Below are 14,886 nucleotides of genomic sequence, written 5' to 3'. Positions count from 1 at the left end.
TTAACTCCACAGGGAAAATTTCAAGTTGTCTGTGAAAAATCGAAATGTGAAATACTTCTATGCCAAAATGCTATGGTGGTGACTCTTGGGACTAGTAGTGTGGCTGCTTCATGCTCCCATCCTCCTGTGTAAAAAACTGGACATGTTGAGTCTTGAGAAAAGAAGACTGAGGGGGAACCTGATAGTCTTGAAATATGGTAAGGACTGTTATAAAGAGGACAGGGATGGATTGTTCTCCATGTCCACAGAAGCATGGATAAAAAGCAATGGGCTTAATCTACAGCAGGGAGATTGAGGTTAGATATTACGAAAAAGAAGGGGTGTTAAACTCTGCAATACGCTTCCAAGGGAGGTCATGGAGCCCCCATCACTGGAGGTGCAATGCTGGCAGATCATGCCAAGGTCCACAAGCCTCAGTTGAATACTGACACATATGTAGCTGGAATCAGTCTGGTTCACCGGAGTGTTAGTATTGGTAAAAGAGGTGATAGAATTGTAAGAAAGTGTTTAGTATTTAGACTGTTGAATTCTTGTGAGTTGCTGCCTGCGTTAATCTACCTATAGCATCTGTATCCCATATGGTAAGGCAATATTTGAGCATTTGCAGTGTGAGCCTCTGTTACTGTGTAAATCACCAGACATGAGCGTGACATTAACTAGTGTGAAGTGCTGGTCTCCAACAAAAGATGCTGGCCAACACGGAAGGCCTGTCGATACCACACCGACTATTGTGTAATGATTAAGAGGACAAAAGACTTTGTTGCGCTGCTCTTTGGCACCTGCCCTGCTCCCCTCCTCCTCCCCCCCCCCCCCCCGCCGAAGGTAAGTCATGCAAATAGATTCTTCCCATCAGCTGAATCTGTAAAGGAGGTTGGGGATAACACCCCCTAAAAAGAAGGACCTGTATCTTTATGCTGCTTGGACTCTGAGGGGCAAGGTTTACTAGGTATAAGCAAGAGATCCCCAGTGCTTAGCCTGGGTTCGCTTAGCCTAGAGGACATAGAACTTACTTATTACGACAGCTTCTATTACTTTTTGAAAGTTAAGATTGTAACTCGTTTGTGTATCTATGTTTACCTGTTTTAACCTTAGCAATAACTCCCTAGTTTCCTTTATAATAAATCTTTAGATAGTTTATTATAGGATTGGCTGCCTGGGATAAGTGACAGGTCCTTTGAGAGTGGCAGCAGCCTGAATGTGGTTGTGATTTTTGGTGTAAGGGACCATCTATCACAAGGTAGCAGACAGACTGGAGTACCCACAGGGACTGGCTGTGACTCCATGGTTAGGCTGTTGTAGTGTGTTTGGAGTTTACACTTGGTGGGTGAAATCTAAGTACAGAACTCACAACCAGTTTGTGGTCTGTGCCCTGGTTCTTAGCAGTCTGCCTGACGTTGGTACTCATGTTCTTGTGCCACTGAAGGACAGCTTGGCACCAGCTACTGGAGACTGATAGAAACAACAGAGAAGTGGAGAGAGCTGAAACCCAGGAGCTCATTTGGGAAATCCAATAGAAATAATAGGGCTGTCTTCCTCTCGTGAACCCTCAAATAGGGTATAACAACTGAGGACACCATTTGGGACCTCAGAGTTTGCTGAAAGGATGTGACTAGCCTCTCCTCTACTCCAGGGTGTCAGGGCGAAGACAAAGAATTTTGCTGATGGCACAAGGGCTGCAGAACTCAGGAGCTTGGACATTTGGATCAAACACTCGGGTTGATTCTCCTCTGAGTGTTAACAGCAGTGTTCGGAGGCTGAACCAAAAAAATACACCCCAAATTCAGTTGGTTTTAAACTGAAACTGAATTGTCCAGGTTTTCTCACATAAATGAACCCCTGGCACGTTTGATCAGGTTGAACAAAACATTTGGAACATCATTTCAAAATGACACTTTGAAACAAAAGGTTGACTCAGATGGACCTCTCAAGGTCCCACACAGCCCCACATTTCAATGACTATGATGACAGTGGCAGAGAGGATGAGCAACCTGAAACAAAGGGAACCAAATGTGATAATAAAAAAGAAAGGAAGATGAAAAACAAAGTGGATCCAGTTTGCATTTCTAGTGCTCGTCAAACAGTTTTTCAAAAACCAAATAATTCCACCCTAAATGTAATCATTTTCATGAATTTCTTCCCACCGAAAATAGGTCATTTTTCAACCAAATATTTGTATGTGAAAATATTCAGCTAGTTCAAACTCTGGTATGGGAAGATGGAAACCACCTGAGCTGTGTTTTCTGGATATAGACTAGACAGCAAGATTTCAGCCCTGCAAGGGATCCCAATAATCCCTCTGCATCCCTACCTGCATCTTGCGTGGATGATCCTGGCTCATGCTGATGGTCACGTTGTAGACCTCTAAGGTCACTGTTTTGGTGAAGGACACGGCCTTGCTGCCTCGGTTGTTGTTCTCCACTTTGACGTTGAATGGGGTGAGTGTGGCGTCCTCGGAGCAGAGAGCTGCGAACTGGTAGATGCAGGTGCCTTGGAAATCATACTTCTTCCCATCAAAGGTGGTGTAGTGAGGGTCTCCAGTACCTATGCAGGTGGAGTAGGTAGTTGCTTTACAGCGGTGGGCACCGTTCACAATGACGCATCTTTCATTGCTCTTGCAGCTGGTTTCCTGGCAAACTACTGTGCCCAGGCTGGGGTAACATCTGCACCGAGAGCGGCAGTTCTCATCAGCCCAGAACTCCTCGCTGGGTTTGTAGTATCGGCCGTTATAGTCGCATCCGCAGCTCTCCACAGGGACACACTGATCGGCACTCAGGACATAACCATCGTTACACTGGCAGGTCTCCGCGCAGGGCTCCCGGCAGGAGGAGGGGGCAGTTCGGTCAGAGCAGCTGGCTGGGCAGGCGTTCCCACAGGCCTCGTAGTGGCTGTTCTCAGGGCAGGGCAGGACTGTCAGGGGGTCAGAGAGAGGGAGATTGCAGTGAACTAAATAACCTACCTAGAGACAGTAAGCGCTACAGACAGATTCGTACATGTGAGCAGCGGTCAGTGCATTATCCACCTTGCAGGATGCTGTATGAGCCAACAGGGATGGGCCAGGGAATTAATTCCCATATGCAGACAATGAAAGGTCATGCACAATATTCACTGTTCTCTGCGTGTCTGCAGCCAAAGCTCCTGGCACTATGAGCCAGGCAGATATCAGCAGCTAAGGAGAAGCAGAGATTGGGTGTAAAAATAACTGTAGGAAGCAGGGCAGGGGGCTCAGAGAGGGACATGGTGCCACAGGAAATAGTGGTGATGGGCTCACTAGGGCGCGCCGTGCTACACAGATCGGGGTGTGGGTTAAGTAGGGGGCCCTGTGCTGCAGGGGGCGGGGGAGCCATGTTGCAGGGGTTGGTGCAGGGGGTTCAGTCGTGGGTGCCGTGCTGCAGGGGATGGGGCAGGGGGTTCAGTAGGGGGTGCTGTGGTGCGGGACGCAGGGGAGCCGTGCTGCAGGGGTTGGTGCAGGGGGATCAGTCGTGGGTGCTGCTGCAGGGGGTGGGGCAGGGGGTTCAGTAGGGGGCGCTGTGCTGCAGGGGGCAGCGCAGAAGCTCAGCAGGAGGCGCTCTTCCCTCAATGTCAGTGGTGACCGCAATGCCCCAGGATCCTGCACATTCCCTCCCGACACTCACATCCCTCCCCATCCCCCCCATCAACAGGGGAAAACGACAGACTAGCCCTATTCCCTCCCATATCAATAAGGAAAACAAGATGCTGCGCTCACCACAGCCGGAGGGCGTCCTCCAGTCGTAGACAGTGACTCCGTGCTCCCGGCAGGCGTCCGCGTAGGCCTCCAGCGCCTGGCACAGGATGCTCCTGTCGCCCTCATTCAGACACACGTTGTAGACGCAGCTGTGGAAGAACTCGTCGGGGTTCACTCTGGGGTGACACTCTCTGAAGGGCCCTCCTGGCGCTTTGCTGATCCCCCCGCAGTGCCTGTCCCCCCCATAGAGCTGCCTCTTGCTCTCCTCACACACCGGACATTTCCCCTGGCAGGAATCCCTGCAGGAGGGGTCTGAGTCCTCCACTCTCCAGCTATGAAGCCAGGCCAGGACGGAAGAGGCTTTGGTGCCGTTGGAGAGCGTCTCTTCATCATCAGTGTCACCGTTGAAGTTCCCACACAGCCCGCAAGTGCTCCCAAAATAGCTGCTGGCGAGAGTCACCATCACAGCCCAGTCGCTGTCATACCGCACCTGGAGCCCAAAATCCGTCTGCAGGACGGGACGTCTCTCGCTCTGGGAGAGCTTGATTTTCCCAGCCTCCAGGGTGACCGGCAGGCGAACGCTCTTGTCATTTAACTAACGAAAGAGAAGGGGGAAGAAACGGAGGCATTATTGCTCTTTCCACGACACCTGCTCTTACTGCCACTGTGAGCTCTCTGGGTAACGATTCACTGCCACAAATATCCAAAAAACCAACCAAGGCAAAAGACAAGGGAAATTCACTGTCAAATTAGTGGCTGAGGGTCTGGGCGATGGAGTCTTCTCCAGCTACACTTTGGGGACAGCTTTAAGGGCTGCTGCTGGGAAGGGCTTCGTAGCCTGGAAGAAGGTATGGTCGGGTCTCTGTGGGAATTAGGAGAGCAGGAACCCTGGAGTAAAGCACAGTTTTCAAGAAGCCTTTCACATCCTTAATTTTTTTTCTGGGGGGAGGGATAGCTCAGTGGTTTGAGCATTGGCCTGCTAAATCCAGGGTTGTGAGTTCAATCCTTGAGGGGGCCACTTAGGAATCTGGGGCAAAAATTGGTCCTGCTAGTGAAGGCAGGGGGCTGGACTTTCAAGGCCCCTTCCAGTTCTAGGAGATTGGTATATCTCCTATTATTATTACCAAAAAAGTTTGTGAATGCAGAGTTAAGATTACCCAGCGCTTCCTTGTGCCCTTCCAGAATCTAGACTGTGGCTAAATTTAAATGTCTCAAAACCAGGACATAAAAAGTTAAAGTAATGGTCACTAGTTCTTACATCATGCTTTTTCAGTAGTAGATCTTCAAGTGCATTTCTAAGGGGGCCTGTGTCATAATCCCCATTTTACAGAAGGGAAAACTGGATCACATAGCAGAGAAGTGACTCACTCACCATCACTCAGCAGGCAATGCCAACAATAACACTCAGGTCTTTTGAATGCTTTAGCCACTAGGCCACACTGCTCTGCTCAGCCTGAAACTGGGAGCTGGACCCCACCTGAGGTCAGATTCAACCAGGTAAGCTCAATTTAGGGCAATTCAGTACCATAGTTTGAGCCGCGGGTGTGCACGAAACATGACACAAGGAGAGGCATAACAGAGAGACCAGCCCTTTGGTTCTGGAATCCCTCTGCACAGATCTGGTCGCCCCATCTCAATAAAGGTATATTGGACTTGGGAAAGGTGCAGAGCAGGGAAACAAAAATGATTAGGGATGTGGAACAGCTTCTACTGGAGGAGAGATTAAAAGACTGGGGCTATTCAGCTTGGAAAAGAGAAGACTAAGGAGGGCTATGGTAGAGGTCTATAAAATCCTGACTGGTGCGGAGAAAGTGAGCAAAGAAGTGTTATTTACCCCGTCAGATAACACAAAAACCGAGGGTCACCTGATGAAATTAACAGGCAGCAGGTTTAATGCAAATAAGAGGAAGTACCTCTTCACACAACACACAGTTAATGTGTGGAACTTGTTGCCAGGGGATGTTGTGAAGTTCAAAAGTATAACTGGGTTCAACAAAGAATCTGCTAAGTTCATGAAGGATAGGGCCATCAGTGGCTATTAGCCATGAGGGTCAGGGACGCAGCCCTGTGCTCCAGTGTCCCTAAACCTCAAACTGCCAGAAGTATCTGGCACTGGTTACTGTCAGAAACAGGATACCTGTCTAGGTGGCCCATTAGTCTGACCCAGTATGGCTGTTCTTATGGGCAAACTACAAATTCACGCCACTGTCCCTACCCCCGGCCTCGAACAAACATATTAAGTTTCTAGACAATGTGCGCTTGCATGTGGATTCTAGAGAACTTTGAAACATTAGAAATGTGACATTTCCGAATCAAAATGTTTGGGAACTTTCGTTGCATGAAAATTTTGATATTTCAACTTCATCTCGATTTGCAATGGCAGCAAACATTAAAACATGCAGACTTTCCATGAGGGGACTGAAATGCTGATTTTTGCTAAGCTGTCTCCACCTCCGCAGTTTTTCACTTCCCTACAGTTTGGGTGGAGGGCTACTTACAAAACAACACTGTATTATAGAATGGGATGAGTAGCTGATTTTTCAGTTTGGTACCGGCTGCAAAAAAGAAAAAGTGGTTCGGATTGAACCGAATCTGAATTTTTGCGGAATTGCTAAGGAGCATTTGGGGCCTGTTCCAGAGGTAGGATTTGAACACAGGTCTTTTGTTTCCCAACTAAGAACCCTAAAGAGTGGGCTAAAAACTGGCCATGCAGCAACTCCTTCAGCCATTTTATAACTAGCTAAAACCACCTGTGTCAAATTCATGACTAGTTTTTGATTGACTGAAACTGCCTCTTTTGTTCAATAAAGTATTTATCTGAAAAAATATGCCCAGTTCTAATTATATGTGAAAAAGTGAACCGAGCCAGACAACTCACCCTGACTTCTCCACTCTCTCCCTTGTAGATGGAGATATTGTAGCCATAGACGTGGATGGTGGTCAACCCAAGGTTGGAACTGTCCTGTTTCCCCATGTTGCTGTTTTTCTCCTCGATGGTGAAGGGCTCCAGGGTGAGGTCATGGCCACAGTACTTGGCGATGGTATAGGTGCAGGTGTCCTGGATATCCATGGTCAGACCATCAAAGGTGTAGTACTGGGAGGTCAGGGACCCCTGGCAGGTTCCCATGTAGTCATGGAAGCATATTGCCTGGCCATTCTTAATCCTGCATGTTTCCTTTTCCCGGCAATTCAGTGTTCTGCAAGGATCTGAAAAAACATAATCTCCAATGTATTTTGCTGGGGAGTGAGGCCTGACATGGCCCCTGTGTTCAACAGAACCAGCTGGGGTGCCAGGCATGGGATGGCCAACAGAACCAAAGGGCTGATCCAGATGGAACTGAGTAACTGTAGCTCCCACTAACTCATAGACTTCAAGGCCAAAAGAGATCGTTGGGAGGGATAGCTCAGTGGTTTGCGCATTGGCCTGCTAAACCCAGGGTTGTAAATTCAATCCTTGAGAGGGCTGTTTAGGGAACTGGGGTAAAAATGTGTCTGGGGATTGGCCCTGCTTTGAGCAGGGTGTTGGACTAGATACCTCCCGAGGTCCCTTCCAACTCTAATCTTCTATGATCATCTAGTCCAAACTCCTGCACATCACAGGCCACAGAACCTCACCTACCCACTTGTGTAACCAACTCCTAACCTGTGTCTGAGTTACTGACAGCCTCAAATCTTGATTTAAAGACTTCAAGGGACAGAGAATCTGCCTTTTACTCTAGTTCATACCAGCAAGTAACCTGTGCCCCATGCTGCAGGGAAAGGTGAAAACCCCCCACAGTCTCTGCCAATCTGACCCAGGGGAAAATTCCTTCCCAACCCCAAATATGGTGATCAGTTAGATCCTGTGTGTGGGCAAGACACACTAGCCAGACACCTGGAAAATAATTCTGTGTCATAACTTAGAGCCCTCCTCATCTAGTCTCCCATCACCGGCCGTTGGAGACATTTGCTATCAGCAGTCACTGATGGGCCACATGTCATTGTGGGCAGTCTCATCATACCATCCCCTCCATAAACGTATCAAGCTCAGTCTCAAAACAAGTTCGGCTTTTTGTCCCCACTGCTCCCCTTGGGAAGCTGTTCCAGAACTTCACTCCTCTGGTGGTTAGAAACCTTCATTTAATTTCAAGCCTAAACTTGCATTTGTTCTTCTGCCAGCATTGACCCTTAAATGACTCCTCTCCCACCCTGGTGTTTATCTCTTTGACGTATTTATAGAGAACTATCCTGAGGCTGAATCAAGGGAGAGAAGGAGGGTGCTAGGGAGAGGTGGACAGAATCCATGACACCATACTCACCGCTGGCACAAATGGCTGGGGAGCCGTACGCCTTCTGGTTTCCGATCCCAATGCTCAGGAGGCCAAAGGGGGAGCTGGCGTGCTCCACGTTACGGACCTGGAACCCTTTGCCAAGGCTGTATTCAGCCCAAGAATATTCTGTGCCTGGAACTGGCTTCCACAGGACATTACGCAGTGGTCTCTTATCAACGGTGACCCCAGCGGACTCCAATGTCTTGACGATGATCAGCGCGTAGTTCTCAAACTCGTTGTGCCCGTAGATGTGATAGGACTGGCAATAGCTCGAGATGGCTGGGATGGCCATGAAGAAGGGGTCGTATCTGATGTTTCCTTTGGTGCCACCATCACAGAAGAAGATGACTTGGATCCCAGCACTAGCGGAGAAGTACAAGGCATTGGAGCTAGGGGTTCTGTACTGCACAGCATTCTCAGCTAGCAGCCTCATGCTGCTCTTGCTCATCCCAACTTGAACTTCCACCTCAGTTGCTTGGGAGGTGGAGACGTAGACGATATCACCCTGCATCTCAAAGGACAACGGGGGCACGATGAAGGTGGTCCCCCAGCTGGAGACAGGCAGGAGCTGCTCAGACACGTGGTCACACTGGTTGGATCTTGTCACGCAGGTGTGTCCAACGTAGACAGCCACAGGCTTCTGGGAAATGATTTTGGTGCCAGATATGTCCACTGGGCTCTGCAGCTGGACAGCCTGGTTTGCCTCCAGCTTGATGGTAAGCCTGCTCCCTCCGAAGTGCGTCTTTCCTTGAAAAATGACAGCCCCTTTCAGGTGCACATCAACTGTAGTGGGGCCCTCCCAGGCCACGATGGCAAACTCTCCAAAGCGATCCGTGCCCATGATCGGTGTGACAATGTAATACTCTGTTCCCAAGCTCTGCACTGGGTAGACGGGGGTGGTGTCGGCTGAGTTGGGTTTGGAGTTGAGTGAGAGGACAGAGACATCATTGTCAGCACGGACAACGACTGTGTTGTCGAAGATTTTGGCCCCTACCATTTCAGCATGGGCTGGGATTAACACCGTTGCGGTCTGGCCAGCATTCACCTGGATGGGCACCCTGAGCGCCGGCTTCTTCATGGAGATGGTGATCAATGTGGCCGGGGCGTAGCCTGTGATGAATAGCCGGAAGTCGCTGTTGAGTGTTTGTTGTAAGCCGTTCTGCATGAAGGCTGTGATGAATTCTCTTCCAAGAAGGCGCGGAGGGGAAGGCCCCAGAATTTCCCCAGATACCACACTGAGAGGAAGGTTAGGCATGCCTGGAGACACAAGTGGAAGGAGAAGACAGCTGTTGTTATAGGGGTCGCATTACTGATCATGGACCACAGAACAAAAAGATGAGTGTGTGAACTAAGCATAAGAAAAGCAACCCCAGATGGATACAGACAGATGTGGAGCACCAGGGAACAGCCAATGAGACATCGCTCAGCATGGTGGGTTATCAGATGACCAGCGGCGTAACCATTGTCAAGATTTTTGTAGTCCTTGTGGCAGGATTTGAAGGTGGAGCATGTGCTGGCTTTGTGAAGCTTTGTGGGGTCCTCCTGCCAACCATACAGGGCAGCGTGGGGGAAATCACAAAGGGGCTTGTTTGGAAATTGGTACAGGAGCCCATCACACGCTGTGATGAAAGGGGTTATTGTCATTTGGTTCCAGCTCCATTACAACTCAGCATGCAGTGAATAGAGCCGGGGGAGGCTGAATGGTTTATAAAGACAGTCATGGCCATTGCCGTGAATTAAAGCACTAAGACCAGTCCACAAGGACCTGCTGGCTCGTGCTGTCTGTTATTGCCAAGCGTTTGGAGAGATCGGAAAACGAGGAACAAGGTCTTCTGGTCAAGGCCCTAGATGGGGCTCAGGCAACCTGGGTTTAATCTCCATCTCTACTTGGATCAGCACTGACTGCAGGGGAAGCGCAACCTCAAATAAGCCCTCCCACCCTGCTCCCCACAGCACAATGCCCTCTACAGAGCACCCCTCACTCTCCACAGCACAGTGCCCCCTTCGCAATCCCTGGAGCACAGAAACCACTGCTTAGCCTCCCACCCAACTCCCTGCAGCACCACGCCCCCTACGGAGCTCCCACCCTGCTCCCTGCAGCACAGCGCCCCCTATGGAGCCCCCACCCTGCTCCCTGCAGCAAAGCGCCCCCTACGGAGCCCCCACCCTGCTCCCTGCAGCACAGCGCCCCCTACGGAGCCCCCACCCTGCTCCCTGCAGCACAGCGCCCCCTACGGAGCCCCCACCCTGCTCCCTGCAGCACAGCGCCCCCTACGGAGCTCCCACCCTGCTCCCTGCAGCACAACGCCCCCTACGGAGCTCCCACCCTGCTCCCTGCAGCACAGCGCCCCCTACGGAGCTCCCACCCTGCTTCCTGCAGCATGGCGAGCCCTGTCAGGACTCCTGGGTTCTATCTACATGGCCCCAAACTCCTGGGCGTCACCCACAGTTAGGTGATCAGCTTGTCATGCTGCGAAGAAAGAGACAGAGGCGCCTTTGTGAGCCCTGGATCACTCACCCCAGAGCACGACCATCCTGGCCCACAGGAGCAGCTTGGCCTTTCCGAGCCCCATGTCCGAGCGCATTGTTCAGCAGCTGGAAGACACATCTCGAATTAATGGAGAGCACACAGCGCGCTGCACAGAAACAGCCCAGGGCCGAGATTCCCTGCTGCAGCCCCTGAGGCTGGGAAGAAATGTCCACCCATGGTCTGGTTTTTATCGCAGACTTAGCTGCTCTTGCAGAGGCAATGTTGGCTGATGAGTAGGAAGCTGGGCTACAGGGTGTGAGTCCTAGGTTCTATTCCTGCCACTGGTCAGGTGACTTTGGGTAAGTCATGCCCCGCCCCGTGCCTCAGTTTCCCATCTGTACAAGAGGGATAATGATACTGCCCTCCTTTGTGAAATGGTTTGCGATCTACTGGTGAACAGCACTAGATGTTATTCTGTAGCTTAGATACTTATGTGGCCTTCCATTAGCAAAGCACCTCCCAGTGATCATGGTGCTTACCCTGGGGGTACAGGGAAGTGCAGGTGTCCCCAGTACACAGGGAGGCTGCGTGAGTTGCTGAAGGACACCCAGGAAGTCTGTAGCTTAGTAAGGACTTGATGCCATTGCACCTAAGAGATAGGTTAGTGCCCTAACCACTAGCGCCCCTTTAGGAAGCATCATACCTAGTTCTTCACCTGTGGCACTCAAAGCACTTTACAAAGGCAGCTGTGAGCATTATCTCTATTTTCTACACAGGGAAACTGAGACACAGACAGAGGAAGTGACTTTCCCTAAAGTCAACTAGCAGTGCAGCCAGGACGAGAACCCAGGAGTCCAGAGTCCCAGGCCAGGAGTCTAGCCCACTGCCTTTCTCCGAGCCAGCGGACAAACTGAAGAGCGATTCAAGGGGCAAAAAACCAGTTTTTCCTTAAGGCACAGTCAGCCTGTGGAACACACTGCCACATGACCTAATCAAAGCAAAGCACTCGGCAGGACTTGCCAAAGGCTTAGACATGTCTGTTGATAACAAACCCCGCCATGGTCATGCCAGGTAGGACTGGGGGCCTCACAATCTAGGACACAAGCCAACCGCTCATGAGCCGGCACCAGGGGGAAATGTCTTCTCTAGGCAGGTCTGTTTGGGAGGGTTCAGGTCCCTTCTCCTGGAGCTGCCCAGCTCAAGATCAGCAGCAGGATCCTGGTCTGGATGGATTAGTTACAATCAGCCTCTCAACAAACAGCAGCAGCTGCTGAGCCAGAACAAGACACTGCCGGCGCACTTACCTCCAGCCCCTCTGACTTATCGCATCAAAGGTGGAGGAGAAGAGGCAGCTGTCCACTTTGTCCCTCTCCCTCTGCCTGTAGCTCTGCTTCTGATTCTTCCCTTTATATAGGGACCAAATGCCAAATCCTTGTGATGATGAGCTAACTGTTCCCTCGGCTCCACTGGGACTGGACTTTCGCCATCACCTGCTGGACCCAAATAGGAAGCGAGTAGCAGCCTGGCCTCTTGCTTCATGAAGGCTTTGAGTGACTCATGTCTGGCCATCAGGAGGCCAGCTGTAATTAACCAGGGGGAGAGAAGTGGGTTTACTGACTTTCTTCTGATGTTCCAAAAAACCACTCCCACAACGTAAGCCATGCCAGTTATTTGATCGTTAATAGCGAGCTGAGGATGAGTTATTTATTGGGTTCGTAGTGTTCTTGTAGCAGGACATTAGAGAGACAAGATGGGCAAGGGAATATCTATTATTGTACCAATGTCTGTCAGTGAAAGAGACACGCTTTTGAGCTTACACAGAGCTCTTCTTCAAGTCTGGGAAAGCTCGTCTCTTTCACCAGCAGAAGTTGGTCCAATAAAAGATATTACCTCACCCACGTTGTCTTTCTCATTTATTGTGTACCAGGACACAGACAGAATTAACTAGCCCAGCGCTGGCTGAACTTGTGAATTTCAGATGCACCTACGGAGCTGCTCAGTTTCTTAGATCCAAAACAAATTAGGAGTTTAGTGGCCAGGGAATTGAGCAACAAGTTTGCTAAGGAGCCAGCCATACATTCAGGAATCTGCAAAGGGGACAAGCGGGATTCCCCTTGCAGCTGCAGGGAAAGCTGGGTGTGGTTTATCCTCAGGATGGCCCAGAGTCAAGACGTCTGGTGGTTGTTTGCCAGGAGGGAATGGAAACAGATGCTACCCCCAGGGAAAAGCCGAGTCATAGAAACAATAGTAATAGATTTTAAAACAGCAGAAAAATAAATGACAAAGTGGAAAAAGTGAAAAGAAAGAAAAAATAGGGAATGGAAAAGAAAAAATGTAGAAGTAGCAAAAAGTGAAATAATTATATGATGCAAGATAACAGATAATGCCCCCCTTCTTGCAGCCCTGTGGGACTGTCAAGAGGAATCATGGCTTTGTGCATATAGACTAGTGCCGAGAGGCTCTGGGTTTAATTCCAGATCTGCCACAGATTTAAATCTCTATGTGACTCAGTTTCCCTGGCTGGCCAGTGGGAATATTAGTCCCCCTGTGTCTGGAAGGCAGTGTGAACCAGTGGATACACGCTCGACTAGGACTCCTAGCTTCTACTTCTGGCACTGCTGCTGTGTGGCCTTCCCCTCACTTTCCTCCCACCACCCTTAGTCTCTTTAGATTGTTAAAATCCTCATGACCTGTCTCTTGCTATGCACAACACTTAGCAGAATGGCCCTGTAATCACAGGAGCTAATGTTCCCCTGTAATACAAACAAGGACGTATGGCCCCTTTTCTCAACCATCCCATAGAAGTTAATCTCTGCGGTTAGGCGACTTGTACTGGTTTTAAACAGCCTATACTGTTATGGCAGCACCTACAGACCCCACTGAGATGATGGCCGGGCACTGTCCAGACGCACAGCGAGAGAAAGGCCCTGTCCCAGCTAGGGTTGCCAGGTGTCCAGTTTTCGGCCAAAAAGTCCAGTCAAAAAGGGGACCTGGCAGTGTCCGGTCAGATGTACTGACGAGCCACTAAAAGTCCAGTTCCCAAGTGCAGGGGCTGCGGGAGTGGCAGCCTGTTGCCCAGCCCAGAAGAGGCGGCTCCTGCAGCAGCACACATGCACCAGCTCAGGCGGCCCCTTTGGGGAGCCTGGTTTGCAGGACCAGGGGCGGCTCTAGGCATTTTGCCGCCCCAAGCATGGCAGGCGACTGCCTTCGGCGGCTTGCCTGCGGAGGGTCCGCTGGTCCCGCGGGGCTGTGACAGAGGACAGAGTGGGGGGGCCCATGCCGAGCAGGGTATGGGACATTCCCTGGGAGGGAAGGAATGCAAACTGCCTGGCCAGCCAGCACTTCCGCCGGCCATGCTCTCAGGCAGCTCCGGGGTGAGGAGGGAAGGAGGCTGCTGGGCAGGCAGCGCAGAGGGAGGCGGGAGGCTGCTGGGCAGGGGGGCCATGTCTTAGCTCATCAGCGGGGCTGCTTGGCTGCTCCCGTGTGGCCGCGACGCTCTTCTGACCTGCTCTCCCAGGCAGCCTGCTGGGTCTGGGGTTTGCAAGTCCCTTGGGGCTGCTCACGTTGCAGTTGCCCCAGGTTTAGAGAGGTGCCGCTGGGAGGGGAAGCTGCTTGTTAGGCCTCCTCTTAAAGCAAAGAGGCCAAATTCAGATCCGAGGCTGTTAACTCCTAGGGACGGGTCCCTTGCTTACACCAGGCCTGAATTTATTTCTCTGTGACTCTTATGTCACAGTTCAAGTGCGGAGGGATACACATTAAAGCAGCACAGTAGCAGGGAGAGCCACAAGCAACGGGGGGAGAGGAGCAGGTAAGAGGCAGGGCTTTGAGGGAAGAGGGGGCAGGGACTCAGGGGAAGCGGAGGGGGGGATGCAGGGGGAAGAGGTGGGGCAGGGTGGTCCAGTTTTCAGAAATTAGAAAGTTGGCAACCCCAGCTGAGATTGTGCAGCACCTAGCAGTGCCAAGCACTATCCAGACACACAACAGGAGACAGTCAGTCCCTGCCCCAGCTGAGATCAGGGCCCTGCTGCGCTGGGTGCTGCATGGACCCACGACGACAGACAATCCTTGCCCCAGCTGAGATCAGGGCCCCGTTGCGCTGGGTGCTGCATGGACCCACGACGACAGACAATCCTTGCCCCAGCTGAGATCAGGGCCCCGTTGCGCTGTTGGGTGTGATTTGTTATACTGTTATAGCTTATTAAAATATGTGTATGTTAAACCCAATATGTAATTGGTAAGGATACAGCAGCAATTCAAAATGGAGTCTGACCCACCATTTTGTGAACTCCATCTTGTCACCCCCTTTGTGCCCTGTCCTCCTGGCCTAGTTATAACTTGATCAAACTGGTTTTTCCCACCACTGAGCGATCTCAAGAACAATTTTACCTCACACTGTTTCCCGC

General features: G+C 50.9%; 1 protein-coding gene across 1 annotated transcript in view; it reads right to left on the bottom strand.

Annotated features, from left to right (window-relative positions):
- Positions 1-14,886, bottom strand: part of LOC123351477 (IgGFc-binding protein-like) — a 20,773-nt gene extending 5,887 nt beyond the window's left edge. The window contains exons 1-7 of the mRNA XM_044990863.1: positions 14,870-14,886; positions 11,788-11,973; positions 10,532-10,608; positions 8,002-9,270; positions 6,582-6,910; positions 3,725-4,298; positions 2,309-2,907 (exon numbers count right to left, since the gene is read on the bottom strand). Coding sequence (XP_044846798.1) covers positions 2,309-2,907; positions 3,725-4,298; positions 6,582-6,910; positions 8,002-9,270; positions 10,532-10,598 — 2,838 coding nt within the window. The 5' untranslated portion in view covers positions 10,599-10,608; positions 11,788-11,973; positions 14,870-14,886. The remainder of the gene's footprint in view (positions 1-2,308; positions 2,908-3,724; positions 4,299-6,581; positions 6,911-8,001; positions 9,271-10,531; positions 10,609-11,787; positions 11,974-14,869) is intronic.

The sequence above is a fragment of the Mauremys mutica genome, chromosome 17, assembly GCF_020497125.1.
Source record: "Mauremys mutica isolate MM-2020 ecotype Southern chromosome 17, ASM2049712v1, whole genome shotgun sequence".
NCBI lineage: Eukaryota > Metazoa > Chordata > Testudines > Geoemydidae > Mauremys > Mauremys mutica.
Note: the sequence above shows the minus strand (reverse complement) of the source record. Positions and strands in the feature narration are given on the sequence as shown.